A 14,002-nucleotide genomic window follows, 5' to 3' on the forward strand; every position below is an offset into this window, starting at 1 on the left:
CCAGTCGCCCAGCGCCCCAGGGCATCTATCATGCCTCGGTGAATATAAAAATTGGGACGACATTGGACCTTTTTGAGCGTCGACAGCAGGATTCGAACCTGCGCAGGCAAAGCCCAACAGATTTCGAGTCTGTCTCCTTAACCACTCGGACATATCGACGCTTTGTTGATTTGTTTGGTCATCTTCTTCTCTTACCGCGGCAACAAACTCCCACTTGATATGCATCTAAGATGACAGAGGGTCTCAGCCCAAACGATTTTTCGGAATAAAACTTGTAAAACTTTACATTTTATTTCGCAAACGTCGACAGCAGGATTTGAACCTGCGCAGGCATAGCCCAACAGATTTCGAGTCTGTCTCCTTAACCACTCGGACATATCGACTTCACATTGAGTTAGCTGATCATTTTCTTCAATCACAGAGGCAACAAACTCCCACTTGATATGGCTTCTACCTCTTCTGCTACTGCGTCACAATCAACCAGAAGATGGACTTATGATGTTTTCCTGAGCTTCAGAGGGGAAGATACTCCAACAACTTTCGTAGGCCACCTTCACTATCAGCTGCAACAGAAACGAATCTATGCCTTCATATATGACGAGCGATTGGAGAGAGGAAAGTGTATCTCTCCAGCTCTACTACAAGCTATTCACGAATCAAGGTTCGCGATCATCGTCTTCTCCAGAAACTACGCCTCATCAACATGGTGTCTGGACGAAGCGGCAACAATCATGGAATGCAAAGAGAAGCTCGGCCAAACTGTGGTGCCAATTTTCTACGACGTGGAGCCCTCGCAAGTCCGCAAACAATCAGGTAGTTTTGCGGAGCCATTTGCGAATCACGAAGCAAATTTCAGGGATTATAAGGCTAAGGTGGAGAGGTGGAGGAAAGCTTTGACAGAAGCGAGCAATATTGTAGGGCGTGATTTGCAGAATATGTACCACGGGTTTGATTTCTACTTCGTTGGCTTCTTTAGCTTTTCACTTCCTTAAATCCAATAGTAGCTAGATATGCAATACTTTATCCTGTTTCATAGTGATAATTTTGGGCCACATCATGATCAGAAATCATTAATTGAAAGCAACAATCTCAGTTGAATTAAAGATGAAAAGTTACTGTGTTAAATCAGAGTTCAAAATTGTTAAACTTATTCATGTTCAATCTCATCAGGGATGGAACAAACTGTATCCAAGGAGTTATTGACAACATATTTACTCAATTGCATCAAGCCTCGCCTGACCTTCAAGAGAATCTTGTGGGTTTGGAATCTAGAGTTCACGAAATAGGTACCTTGATGAGTCTAGGATCCTATGATGTTCGATTCATTGGCATTTGGGGTATGGGAGGTATTGGTAAGACAACCCTTGCACGGGCAGTTTTTGCAAAATATTCGAGGCAATTTGATGGAGCTTGTTTTCTGGCGGATATTAGAGAAAAGCAAAGTCAACTTGGAATCGAAGCATTGCAGGCAACCCTTATAAAGAAAATCCTAAAGGAAAGATCAGTGGATATAACTGATGATGGAATGGAGATGATTCAGGAGAGGCTTGGGTGGGAAAAAGTTTTGATTGTTCTTGATGATGTTAACAACCTGGAACAATTAAAGAAGTTAGCTGGAGATCGTGTGTGGTTTGGTAGGGGTAGTAGAGTCATTGTAACTACAAGAGATTTGGGATTATTGCATTCCCATGAAGTTGATGAAAAGTATGAAGTGCATAGACTATTAGACCAGGAAGGCATTCAGCTATTTAGTTGGCATGCTTTTAACAATGAAGTTCCCCAGAAAGGCTTCGAAGAACTCTCTCGATCAGTGGTGAGTTATGCTACTGGTCTTCCATTAGCTCTTAAAGTTTTGGGCTCTTTCCTGTATGGACTAGAGGCTGCTGCTTGGAGAAGCACCTTGGAGAAACTCAAGGAGATCCAAAATGATGATATTTTTGCAAAGCTTAAGATAAGTTTTGATGGACTAGATTCCAGAGACAAAAAAATCTTTCTAGATATTGCGTGCTTTCTCAGAAAAAAGAGGGAAGATTATGCAATAGATGTGCTTAAAAGTTGTGATTTGCAACCGGTCATTGGTATCCGTGTGCTCATTGAAAGATCTCTTATATTTGTCCTGGATGGAAAAATCGAGATGCATGATTTAATACAAGATATGGGTAGGCATATTGCAAGTCAGGAAAATCCTAGGAGCAGGATTTGGCAGCCTGAGGATGTTGATACTGTTTTAAGTGGAAACATCATGGTAAGACAGATTTCCATAGTAGGATGTAGCAAAATTAGTTAAAATGATTCTTATGAATTGTGTTCTTTCTTTTTTCAGGAAGAGAATGCTCTTGAAGGTTTATTAATCCCAGCCAAATACCAACATAGCTACAATGAAAATATTAGGTCCGGTATCGAAGCTTTCAAGAGGATGAAACAGTTGAAGATACTCATAGTTGAAAACTATGATTTTGATTCTTTTAAAAGGATGAGCAGATCAAAATTAGTTGAAAGTTTTGGCACGACCATCATTGGTAATTGTTTGCCTAGCTCTTTGCGGTGGGTTGATTTCTTGTATTATCATTTACATTCTTTACCTGAAACCTTTCAACCATTGAAGCTTGTTGTGCTTCTTTTGCCTCATAGTTGTATCCAACATTGGAGGATAACCAAGGTATATTTTGTTCTTCCATGAACTTTTTTAGTTGTTAGTGTTGTTTCATCATCCATGAGACATTTGTTCTTCTCTGACAGAGTTTATACAAGTTGACGTATTTGGATCTCAGCTCTTCCCGGTTTTTGTTAGAAACCCCTAATTTTGAATGGCTGCCAAATTTGGAGAGACTAAACCTTTCAGACTGTGTTGGTTTAAAGGAGGTCCATCCATCTCTTGGACATCTTAAGAAGCTTATTTTGATTGATTTGGGCAGATGTAGTAACCTTGAGAAGCTTCCTAATCTCGCCCAAATGGAATCACTTGAATTTATGGATCTTGATTCTTGTCAGAATTTGGAAACATTTCCTGAAATCCACAGCAATATGCCACGTCTCCAGGTCCTCGAGCTCCAATCTGTTGGGATTAGAAAGCTACCCTCATCAATTGAACATCTTAGTTGCCTCACCAAGATACGCATTGCTAGATGTGAAAATCTTGAATGCCTTCCAACTGGCTTGTGTAGGCTGAAAAATCTCAAAGTTCTCGAGCTTGAAAGATGCCCGAAACTGGAGTCCCTACCCGAGAACTTGGGTGATTTGCACCAGTTGGAGAAGCTTCACACGAAGGATAATGCTATTCAGAAGCTCCCATCCTCAATCTCACTTTTGAGTGAACTCGAATACTTATACATTGGACACTCAGATAGACCGCATTTGTTTACTACATCTCAGAACTTTGTTTTGCCTAGCGTATCTGGTTTATGTTCATTGAAAAGGCTAGATCTCAGCTTCCTTGATATGCTTGATGAAGGGTTCCCTCGAGATCTTGGATGCTTGACCTCATTGGAATACTTAAATCTACGGGGTCACCCGTTTACCTGAGAGCATTGGCCTGCTCCCTCGCCTTCAGTACCTTGACACTAAATATTGCAACAAGCTTGAAGAACTACCAGAACTTCCGGCAACTATAAAGGAACTCTCTTTGGATACTCATTTGGCTTACAAAATCAACCTAGCAGATCTACCAACCAAGTACACTGAGCTATATTCAGTTTCATTCACTGGTTTTGGTTTCTTTTCCTACTTCAAACGTGTGCGGACCCCACGGCTCCTGGATAAGCTTATTCCCTTTTCTTGGCCACTATTGCCCATAAAGGATACATTCACTGTTCTATACCTTTCAACTATGGAGTGTGGTTATGATATCTCATCCAAGTGGTTCAATTATGAGAAGAAAAATTCAAACAATATCTCCATCAATCTGAATCCCACCTGGTATACTGGTAACTTTCTGGGATTCGCTATTTATTGCATTCTTCCTTCAAAACCTCACATATGGGAATCAAATGAAGGTGATCTGTTTGAGCATTGTGCCATCATAGCCAAACTGGTACACAAAGAAGATGAAAAACAATCCTTGCAAACTAAATGTGTGATTGCTAAATCGGTTGAGAATGTTGGTGCCAGAGAACGTGCCCGCATGTGCTTTACATACATTCCGTTCTGTGGTTTGTGGGCTGAATCTAAGACGACCAAAGGTTTTAGCCCAAATGATTATTCCACATTTGAGGCAAGTCTTGATCCTGAAATTTCTTCACATTGGCGATTTGGTTTGTTGTATAAAGATGATGGGAGTGATCATGATGCAATTGGAGAAGAAATCAAGAATGATGATTATGAAGAAGAAAGTGATGCTTAAGATGGAAGATGATTGTGCAAGTGAAAAGGATGATAAAGTTTTTCTTTTATTTATACACACAGGATTTGATTCTTATTCAGATTACTCATTAGCAGTCTATTTACCAACTGTACCAACTGTTCTATATAAAGGACCTCTGGCGGAATTAACTCTATTTATATATATATACACTTGAGTTTGGAGATTTGTTGTCGGAGATATCCACGTTTCATCGGAATGACTCAACAACGGTGGAAGATCCGAGCAACCCAGAAAGAAGGCCAACCACAAGAGCACTATTGTACGTCGTGGGTTCACTTTGCATGGTATCATTCCGTGAGTCCAGGAACGTGTCATTCCGGAACGGCCCGCCGACGAGTGCTCCGACCGCCACGTTCGGGTTCGGCGCGGTGGAGTTCAGCCATTTAAAGCCGTCGGAGCAGCCGGGGTTTGCATTGGCCGGAATAGAGGCCCCCCTGTGGTGCACATACCGCGGGTACTTGTCCCCATATCCGACCAGGTAGCTCATCTTCATCGGATTTTTCCCCAGCACATAATCAACCTTAAACATCAACCTTAAGAGTAAGTTCGAATGTTTAGTTCGTACGAGAATTTAATGATTTAGCGATGAATATAATGCATACTTGTGAAATTGCAAAGTTTCGGATATCCATCGGCTGGAATAACTCGCCGCTGCAATATATCTCCGGCGTCCCGGAGCCGACCATGTAGTCGCTGTAAACAACCGCTAGAAACGCCGAGGCCACGGCGTACTGTATTGGATTCCACTGTATAAACCATATCAGCCCCCCTGAAACCATCCAAATAATTTTCATATTTTAAGGTTAATAGAGCCCTGCATTGTAAAATGTTTATATCTATTTTTTTTTATAGTATTACTGACTTTGTTACAATGTAGTATCTGTTCATAACTAATTTTTTGTTTGACTTATGTGTATTACCCTCGTCAGTTCTGTCCGGAGTAGCGGTTGGGGATTCGGGCAGAAGGTTGCAGATAACAGCCTCAGCTGTTTGTCTGTACTTCTGCAGGGAGAGGTTTATATCAAGGGGAAGATCTTGAGGTTTTGAACCCAAAAGATTCACTCTTGACAGAAGAACCTGATAAAGAACATGCATAATTATTAGTACTAGGAATCTTGGTAACATATCATTCTTGATCAGTATCGGTGTCAATTGAATATTGTATTGTACTGAATAAACACCAGTGTCGATAAACATTTGAATCTAGTATTTTACTGGATTCCGGTATTGTACTGGATAAACACCAGTGTCGATCAGCAATTGAATTCAGTATTGTACCGGATAGACACTAGTGTGGATCAGCATTGTAGAAATTTTGAATACCTGAGTTCCGGGCAACTTATTATCCCAAGAAAACCATGATGGGCTTCCCCAATTGGCAAAATCGGTGCCATAAATGGTCAAATATGTGAGGAAAGACTGGTCAGCAGTGGCATGGTAGAGCCAGGCAGCTGCCCACAAGAGTTCATCTCCATAGCCTGTTGAGTTGTAAAACTCCTGCACCTGAGGAATGCTTACACTGTAAGAGCCTCTATACGTGTCGGCGAACACGAATAGCTCTTTGGCATGTTTGAGGAGCAAGGAGGAGTATTCAGCGTATGTTTCCCTGAATACTAATGAAGCTGCTGCCATGGCTGCTGCTGTTTCGGCTGCCACTTCGGTGCCCGGGTACGACATGTTGATCTGCGTCAGAGGCCGATTCTGTGGCGTGGCTTCCGGCCTTTCCCAGCATTTGTGATCCATGACCGCGTTTCCAACCTTTCATGTTCAAACAAGAATAGTTGGTAGCTGATTGTGTTAGTGAGTTTGATTAGTTGATAGTATTGGCTGTAGGAAAATGTTTGATAAATTAGCTGTTAGCTGAGCTGATAGTTAATTATATGCAAAATGACTTTCACATTAATATATATTGTTCATAGTTGACCGATTCAAACCAAGAAGATCTAAAATTTTGGTTGAGTTGCCTTTTTCTGGTTACCAAACGGCGGGGGAAGGGATATGGGATAATACCTGAACAAAGAGCACATTGGGAGAGGGATGTGCATTGATGAGAAAATCAGTGATCCACTTTAAGGAATCTATAGCATGATTTAGCTCCTTCGCCATCTTCATATGCTCTCTATACTCCAAAACCGCCCAAGATAAAATGGTGGCCGTGAACGCCATTGGAAACCCAAACTTGATGCTATCCCCAGCATCATACATCCCCTTTGACAGATCCAAGTTTTCTTCCCTTCCATCATCCAAACCCGAATTTCCTCTCCATCCAATCTCATTATCCACCAACTCACCAGCTGCAACAACAAATTAAATTAAAATTCCCTGTAAAACTCACACCTAGCAATCTTTAAGATGTATCATATATATCAGTATATATATATACACACAAACATTTTTGAACGTCAAAGAACTGCATAGCGACGCCGAGGGCGCTTGCATATTCGGCAACAATGGCGACGGAAGGCTTGGAGTTTCTCCGGTGAAAATATCGCCGGAGAGTGAAAGAAGATGCGGCGATGACTAGAACAGTAATCAGTAGCACTAGCAGCCGCCATGCCCATTTTTCATGAAACCTGCAGCACTGCTCTTCTTTCTTCTCCTCTGGTGATTTCTTGTCATCCATTTTCACCATTACTCTGCCACTACCTGAATAAACTCAGTCTTATGACCCTAGCAAACAAAAGTTTGTCTATAGCATACGTTTCCATCCAGAGTCAAACTTAGAACTGTGTGGTTACCAAGTCAACAGTTTGACTAACTTAGCTGGAGTTGTTCGTGACATTTCACTTTTTTTATGGACTTGCCATTTGTGTAGATGAAAGTGTTGGCCTTTTTTTAATGGGAGTGCAGGGGCAGCTGAATAATGGTGATGATGCCATCCATTTCCAGTGCATGATAGAATCTAAGATGCTGTTGTTTTGGAGATACAATCAAGGTTCGGCTTTGTCGTTTGTTCTATCATCTAGATCTGATCAACTACGTCCAATGTTGTTTAACTTCAATTCCTAGATACCGACAAATTTAGCACTTCCCCATAATCCCCGGTTTCGATTCTCTTGTCATTACATCTTGCTGATGTTGTATAACCATGTTTAGTATATCCACTAGATCAGTTAGCTATATATAAAAACAAAAACTTTAGTGTCTCCTAAATAATGTCATATAACATTATTCTTTTTCGTATATTTTATATTTCTGTAAGAAATCTTATAATAAGCTTGAAACAAATTAGAGAAAATCTTCCGTTTTTCTTCTAATGACTAGTATATACATTATACTCCGCATTTTTTTTAAAATTCTTTTTTTATCCCAGATGAAGCAGCAAACATGCATTTTTTAAATTCTTTTTTATCCCAGATGAAGCAGCAAACATCGGTGCATAGCACATATAAAGAAGATGGTTGAACGTGACTTCGGCTTATGTTTAAATATTTATGCACATAAACCAACTGACTAGGTAGAGTAAGAGTTATATGGATATATTTATGCAAATAAACCAACGAATCTAATAATTTTGTTTGCTTGTGAGTTGTGATACCCTTTTTTATTTTTAGTACTCTGCAAGCCTTAGAACATAGTATAAAAAATTTGGCAATAGTTATCCATTCTAGGAAAGCAAAGCAGGAAATTTGTGGTGTCCAAAAACTCTCACTATCAAGTTCATGGAAACTGTCGACATTTAGGACTTCTAGTGAGACAATTTTCCAGTGATTGTCTGCTTCTAACGTTGGAACAGTGAAAAGCAAACATCTTTGTAATAATATGAACTACATGACTGCTATGTTAGAGATCATCATCGTCATCATCATCATCAAGATTCAAGAATGCTGTTTTAGTACCAGAGAATTCTCTGCCATATCCCCTTTCTTCAATCCTTCATTTTTCACACATGCAAGCCAGAAATTCCCGCGTATACAACACATGAAAGAGCTCGATTCATGGTTTGAATCGAGATCTTCAGCATGTACAACAGCAGGCCCTTCAAAATGTTCTTCAGGTAACACTATATATTCCCTGCTTGCAGATTCAAGAAAGGTACTGCTCTGCAAACACAGTGGCATAAAGATAAAGAGAACTTCACTTAAGAAAGAATTTCAAGATTGTTGCGGCAATAATGTGCACTCAACCTCAGCAAGTTCAAAATGGATACTAGAATACAGACAATGAAACAATTATGCATGTGTAATCATGATCACTAGGGAGTTTTTATCCCAATTCCAGCAAGTAAAAAGTATATGCACCCTAGCAAATCTCGGAATCTAAGTCATTTTACATCGGAGCACTTTCCTTCACAATGTAAAAGGAAGGCGGGTAAAGTCAACAGAAAGAGAAAAAGAACAATGAGTTCCCTTACTTTACATACGACTGTTGGCAATAAACGATATTTTAGTACCTTACAGTCAAGGTCCTCAATCTATGAGAAAATGGCTCATTCCCACTAGGCACTAGGAATAGATTCAGCATTCTCTATCTCCTGCATTCGGGCATTTGTATAAGATACTTCAGATTAACTCTAAGAGAGAAGAAGAGGTAAAGGAGTAAATGAATGCTGCACTCACACTCGGGACATTCTATAAATAAAAATGACTACTTAAGAGGCAAAGAATGTCATTATTGTCATCAAGTCCTCATCAAGGAAACTATCAACGTCGGTCTCAAATGCATTTGGCACATCAATTCCGAAACTTATTGGGCTGTTCAGTCTTGTATAATCTGGCGACACACTAGTAACTGGAGGTTCAAAGTTATCTGTGATTGTCATCATTGGCGGCACATCAACAGGTCTATCGTGGTCATTCTGAAACGGGTCTTTTCCATAATGGTGATCATTGACATCGTTTCCTGTACTTTGAACCACTGTTGAATTGACTCCAAAATTATCCGGCCTCATCTGAAGATCATTAAATTCTAAACGAGACCTATCTTCATCACGAGAGGACCCAAAATCAGTAGATGGATTGTAGTATTGATAGAGAGAGGATTGGTGCAAGTCAGGATATTGAGATCCATGATGGTAACCGGAACTTTGTGGTTCAGGATGCAGCGCGGAATTTTGAGACCCAGACTTGTGAGGTTCATAATGCATTTCTGGAATTAGAGGTCCATAGTGAAACATTGAACTTCCTGGTCTATCATCCGTTCCTGAAAACTGCTGACCGTTAAATATTTGACTATCTTGAATTTGATGGGGAATGGCACAATCTGAAGCACCAAGTTGTGACCTTGATTCATACTGGACAGCCTCAGAATTTTGAGGCATTGGATGAACGCTAGACCTTTTGCCAGCAAATGCAGTCTGTGTAGACACTTCATTAGCAGATGGAATGATGGAATGATCAGAGTCACCCGATGGTAAATGGGATTGGCCCTCAGCACGTTTTTCCAAAGGAGTCACTGGTTGGGACCCATCTTTTTGGTTTTCATTCATCAAGTGTACAGCTAATGTCGTATTCGAATTGTTAATGTCAGGCAAAGGATCACCTGGCTCATCACCGTGCTCCTTATCATTAAGATTAAGAGATGGTGGGGTCTCTTGAACAGCAGGGGTTGGTTTTACCCTCTTTTGCCTCTTGGATCGTTTATTCCCTTGCCTTTCAATTTGACGAGACTTGGGAACAATGTTTGAAGGATGAACATCCAATACCTGGTTTCCACTCTCATCCCTCGATGAAACAGAGCTCGGGCCATCATCAATGCCATCAACATCATAATCACTGTCACTACTGACTGAAGGTCTCTTCTTTTCACTACGGCCTCTAGTAGGTGCCTCACTTATACCAGATGATCCATTGTCACCGCTTGGCTGCCGGATTAGGGCTTCCTCTCTTTCTAGTACGCCCAACCAAATCGAGCTCTCCTTAGCAGTCATCTTATCCTGCAAGCACTTCGATTGTCGGACTAACTTCCTGATCTTTGCAATGTCAGGTGACATGTGCTTTATAACAGCAGTTAGAACACCGACTTTCCACATTTTCTTCAAGTCATGCGGTTTCTTGTAGGGTGGAGTGAGACCCGTAGGCAAATCCATTTTGTCCCACCATTCTTCGTTCCCCGTTGGCCACCACGGTGGCGGTACGCCTTTTTCCAGCGGGTACTTCCTCTGAGGCGGGTCACAATGTTGCATCAAAGAAGATAAAAGCGACCCCAATGTGGCATCTTGTAAATCCTGCAGAACGCTCTGTGAGTTCCCCATCAGATTACCGACTCCCTCCACCCTGGCACGACATTCCGCTTCGTACTTAGCTATAGCAGCGGGACCATTCTTGTCAAACTTCACCTTCTCCTTCCACCACGCCCTGATGTTATCAGATGATCCACTAACCGGTTTTCCCTTCTCCGGGATGATCCCGTACACAAACCCCCGAACCTTGCACACTTCCATGAGCTTCAACATGTACTTGAGAATTCCATCTTGAGCTCTCGACATCTTCTTCCGTGTAGCTTGATCCGTGGGCTGCTTCCCTTTCAGCTTATCCGAAGCTTGCTGAGCTGCAACCTTCTGCCTTTCCTTGATTCTCTTGAGCTTGATTCGGTCCTTCCACATCCTCCTCTCCAGCTCTTCTGCCTCAATCTCTTCATCACTCACATCCTTCTCCGCTATGTTATCGCACCTTATGTCATCAACTTCAATATCCGAACTGTTGTCAAATGCATAGTCACCAATTACCAGTGCAATTCAATTCAGTAGACTCAATACACAAAGAATTCATATTCACAAAATAAAAATAAATAAACAAAATATTTCACCAGGATTCCTATCATTCATAAAGCATTCATGTTTTAGAACACTAAATAGAGAGCCCATGGTTCATTTCCAGATTCTAATCAAAGCTCCGAACTTTATTATACCCAATAAATCAAGAAAAATCATGGGAAAGTGTCCGTTTTGATTTCCACCCATATACTAGCTGAGAGAAATTCTTAAGAGGAACCCATGATTACTTTACAGACTAGAAAACCTTTGAATTGCAATTCTTGGAATTTGGAAACCAAAAAGTACCAATCAAGATTTTAGGGCATAAAAAGCACAGAATTCTATTCAGAAAAGTAAGAGTAAAAAGGTAGAAAATTTCCAGAAACACTTGCAAAGGAGAGAATCAGAAATCAAACCTATCGACTCCAATCTCCTCCATAACAGCCATCGAGTTTCAGAGCTCCACGAAATTAGACCCCTGAGAGTAGATTCATTTAATTTACTTTTTTTTTTTTTTTGGTGAGAAAAAAAAAAATTTGAAAAGAGAAGAAGATAGTGGGAGAGAGAAAGGTCAAAATGCGCTTACGGCTTAGATAGATGTTGGCCGAAATCCCACCAATGGTGAAATGGAATTTTAATCGCTACGGGACAAGAACAAGCGGCGGAGATTCAAGAATGACTCCTCCCCGGTCTGTATGACATCCTATGCGGCTGTGCCGTCATCTCATCATCACAAAATGAGAACTTCTACGCCCGTAAGGGCAGCTCAAGTGGTAAGAGAGTTACACCTGCAGCCGAGAGGTCGTGCGTTCGAACCTCAAGCCCTTGAGTTTGTGCCGGTCAGCTATGGGTAACCTAGGCTGATTTACCTCCTTGTGGCTCTTTGCCGGCTAGGGTCACAGGGCGAGGGCTTTACCCACATACTCACATAGTGAGGAGTGGGGTTTACCTCGTTAATAAATAAATAAAAATGAGAACTTCTACCATATTCGGATGGTACAGATGTACTTGGATAATGCTTTCCATACTTGAATGTTGTCATTAAATATTCCATTATTTCGTTTTATTTTATAAAATTAATCCAAATTTAAAGTCTTATATCGCTAAAACCCTAATAACCTCTAATTACAGGTTATTGATAGTTTATGAGTTTCAATGTTTCAAAATAATATGTTTATGAGTTTAATTACAATTATTGATAGTTTAAGAGATTTAATTGATTTTTTTAGTGAAGTTTAAGGGTCTATTTGACATTTTTTACTTTTTTTTTTTATTTACTTTTGTTTTTGTTTGGACTATATCCTATATCACAATCCACCTCCAAGCCCATAAGAAAATAAATCATACTAATCTAGCTTTGAGTCTATATTTATGTGCACAAGGAACCCGCAGAAAGCAAGTATTAAGTGCAACTTCTTAACTACTAGGATGACATATTTCATTTTATATCTGGATATACCTCAACTGACAAACCCTACATGACTGGAGGACGTAAATATCTGGATGTACCTCAACTGACAAACCCTCAAATACGTGTACATTAGTGCACCTTGCATGACAATTAGCAGTGACAATTGTAGTATATGTCCATCTATACTTTCGAACTCATGACCTCCCATATGGGGGAGGTCACTATATGTCATCTAAGCACAAGGACTTGGCATTAATGAAACTTGATTTAAATTATTTATAAATTAAATATAAATTTTTATAATATTTAAATTATTATTAGAAGATAAAATTTATATATTCCAAAAAGGTTTATCTAAATACATATCAAATAATATAGTAAGATTTTTTTTTGTTTGAAAAAATATAGTAAGAATTTATTATAGTAGCTAAATTATTTCACCCTATCCACATTCTCATTCTTAAATTTAATGTCATGATCACTGTTATATCATGCTGCCCAAATAAAAAAAAATTTAAAAACAAAAGAAAATATCACTAAATAAACACCATAAAATAATAAGATTAGAGATGTTGGCATACTGTGTATTAACTTGTTTGGGAATATGATCAAAACTGTACGTGGTGAATTGGTTGATTTTAGACACACAAGATTCTTGACATGTCCTTTCATTTTCAAATCTCATCAATATTTCAATAATATTCTCACGAATAAAAAAATTCAAAAACTTTTATATTGATGATAAATATGTTACCGAAGTATCTTTTGTGTGTTAGTAAACAGAGATAAATCGTATTGCTCAGAGTTGTGAATACAAGGTTCAAAGCATGTCTCATTACTGCTATCTACAGAGCTAAGGCTTGACTTTTAGTGGTAACGGTTACAATATTAATGGGCACGACGGCCTCCAAATAAGTGCAACGGTTTCCCTCACTAAGTGTTGTAGCTCCTTAGTAATTGGTGTGCGCTCTCCTTCATAACTGTGTTGGCCCTCTATAACTACTTCTTTATTGGTCGGTGCTCCCATAAGTGTGTTGAGCTCTGCGTTAAGTGCATCGTTCAACCTCCTAATTGATTGCATGTCTTTGACTCCTATATGTTAGACCAAGAGTATCGGGTCGGGTCCAAATACAATGCCGAATTATGACGTATAAACATATTCACAATAATATTATTTCGTTTTAAGTTTATTTTTTTGAATCAGTACATCAAATATCTAAACCAAACTTGTTAGGAGTGAATTTAGAAATCTTCCAATAATATTAAACCGTCAAATAGGTAAATATTATGGAATAAATAAACTCATTTCTATTTATAATATAGCATTGCCTTTTAAACATTATAACAATTTTCAATAATAGTGTAAAAAACAGCAACGGTGACTTACCATAGTAAAAAATGAAATAGAAGTTATAAAAGTAGTATTTACTGATTTTACTCTAATATTGGAACAAAATTAAATTAATACTTTAAATGAGCTGCTGATGTCTTATTTGGAAGAATTGTGTATAGAGTTGAAATGTACGTAATAAATGTC

At 39.4% G+C, this 14,002-nt stretch overlaps 2 protein-coding genes, 2 non-coding genes and 1 pseudogene across 10 annotated transcripts in view; 1 reads left to right on the forward strand and 4 right to left on the reverse strand.

Annotated features, from left to right (window-relative positions):
• Window positions 1–77: 77 nt before the first annotated feature.
• Window positions 78–159, reverse strand: TRNAS-CGA. Its single transcript has one exon. It is a non-coding gene; the product is annotated as a tRNA-Ser (tRNA).
• A 142-nt stretch (window positions 160–301) lies between these two features.
• Window positions 302–383, reverse strand: TRNAS-CGA. Its single transcript has one exon. It is a non-coding gene; the product is annotated as a tRNA-Ser (tRNA).
• LOC116024521 lies at window positions 337–4,521 on the forward strand (annotated as a pseudogene).
• Window positions 4,522–4,547: 26 nt separating this feature from the next.
• On the reverse strand, window positions 4,548–6,992 carry LOC116025417 (endoglucanase 2-like). Its single transcript, XM_031266639.1, has 6 exons — window positions 6,752–6,992; window positions 6,371–6,654; window positions 5,684–6,118; window positions 5,281–5,437; window positions 4,963–5,129; window positions 4,548–4,880 (listed from the first exon to the last, which is right to left on the reverse strand). Exons 1-6 carry the CDS (start codon window positions 6,990–6,992, stop codon window positions 4,548–4,550), a joined length of 1,617 nt encoding a protein of 538 aa, XP_031122499.1.
• Window positions 6,993–7,992: 1,000 nt separating this feature from the next.
• The window catches only part of LOC116025060 (ETHYLENE INSENSITIVE 3-like 3 protein), a 44,957-nt gene continuing 38,947 nt past the window's right edge, over window positions 7,993–14,002 (reverse strand). Inside the window, exons 1-4 of one of the 7 annotated variants that reach the window (XR_004099586.1) lie at window positions 11,471–11,617; window positions 8,920–10,998; window positions 8,754–8,834; window positions 7,993–8,398 (exon numbers count right to left, since the gene is read on the reverse strand). Coding sequence is in view for 4 of the 7 variants with exons in the window: in XM_031266130.1 (XP_031121990.1) it covers window positions 8,952–10,998; window positions 11,471–11,502 (2,079 nt within the window). In the remaining 3 variants the exon portion in view is untranslated. Of the gene's footprint in view, window positions 8,404–8,452; window positions 10,999–11,470; window positions 11,618–11,640; window positions 11,746–14,002 lie in introns of those variants that run through there. The other 6 variants (XR_004099585.1, XR_004099584.1, XM_031266130.1 and 3 more) reach the window with 6 other exon arrangements.

This window comes from Ipomoea triloba, chromosome 7 (assembly GCF_003576645.1).
Source record: "Ipomoea triloba cultivar NCNSP0323 chromosome 7, ASM357664v1".
Classification (NCBI taxonomy): domain Eukaryota; kingdom Viridiplantae; phylum Streptophyta; class Magnoliopsida; order Solanales; family Convolvulaceae; genus Ipomoea; species Ipomoea triloba.

Coding starts and splice junctions, on each gene's coding strand:
- LOC116025417 (XM_031266639.1), bottom strand. CDS start 6,992: ATGGTGAAAATGGATGACAAGAAATCACCAGAGGAGAAGAAAGAAGAG. Junction 6,119..6,370: donor CCAATGTGCTCTTTGTTCAG/GTATTATCCCAT, acceptor TGAACATGAAAG/GTTGGAAACGCGGTCATGGA. Junction 5,438..5,683: donor ATAAGTTGCCCGGAACTCAG/GTATTCAAAATT, acceptor GTTCTTTATCAG/GTTCTTCTGTCAAGAGTGAA.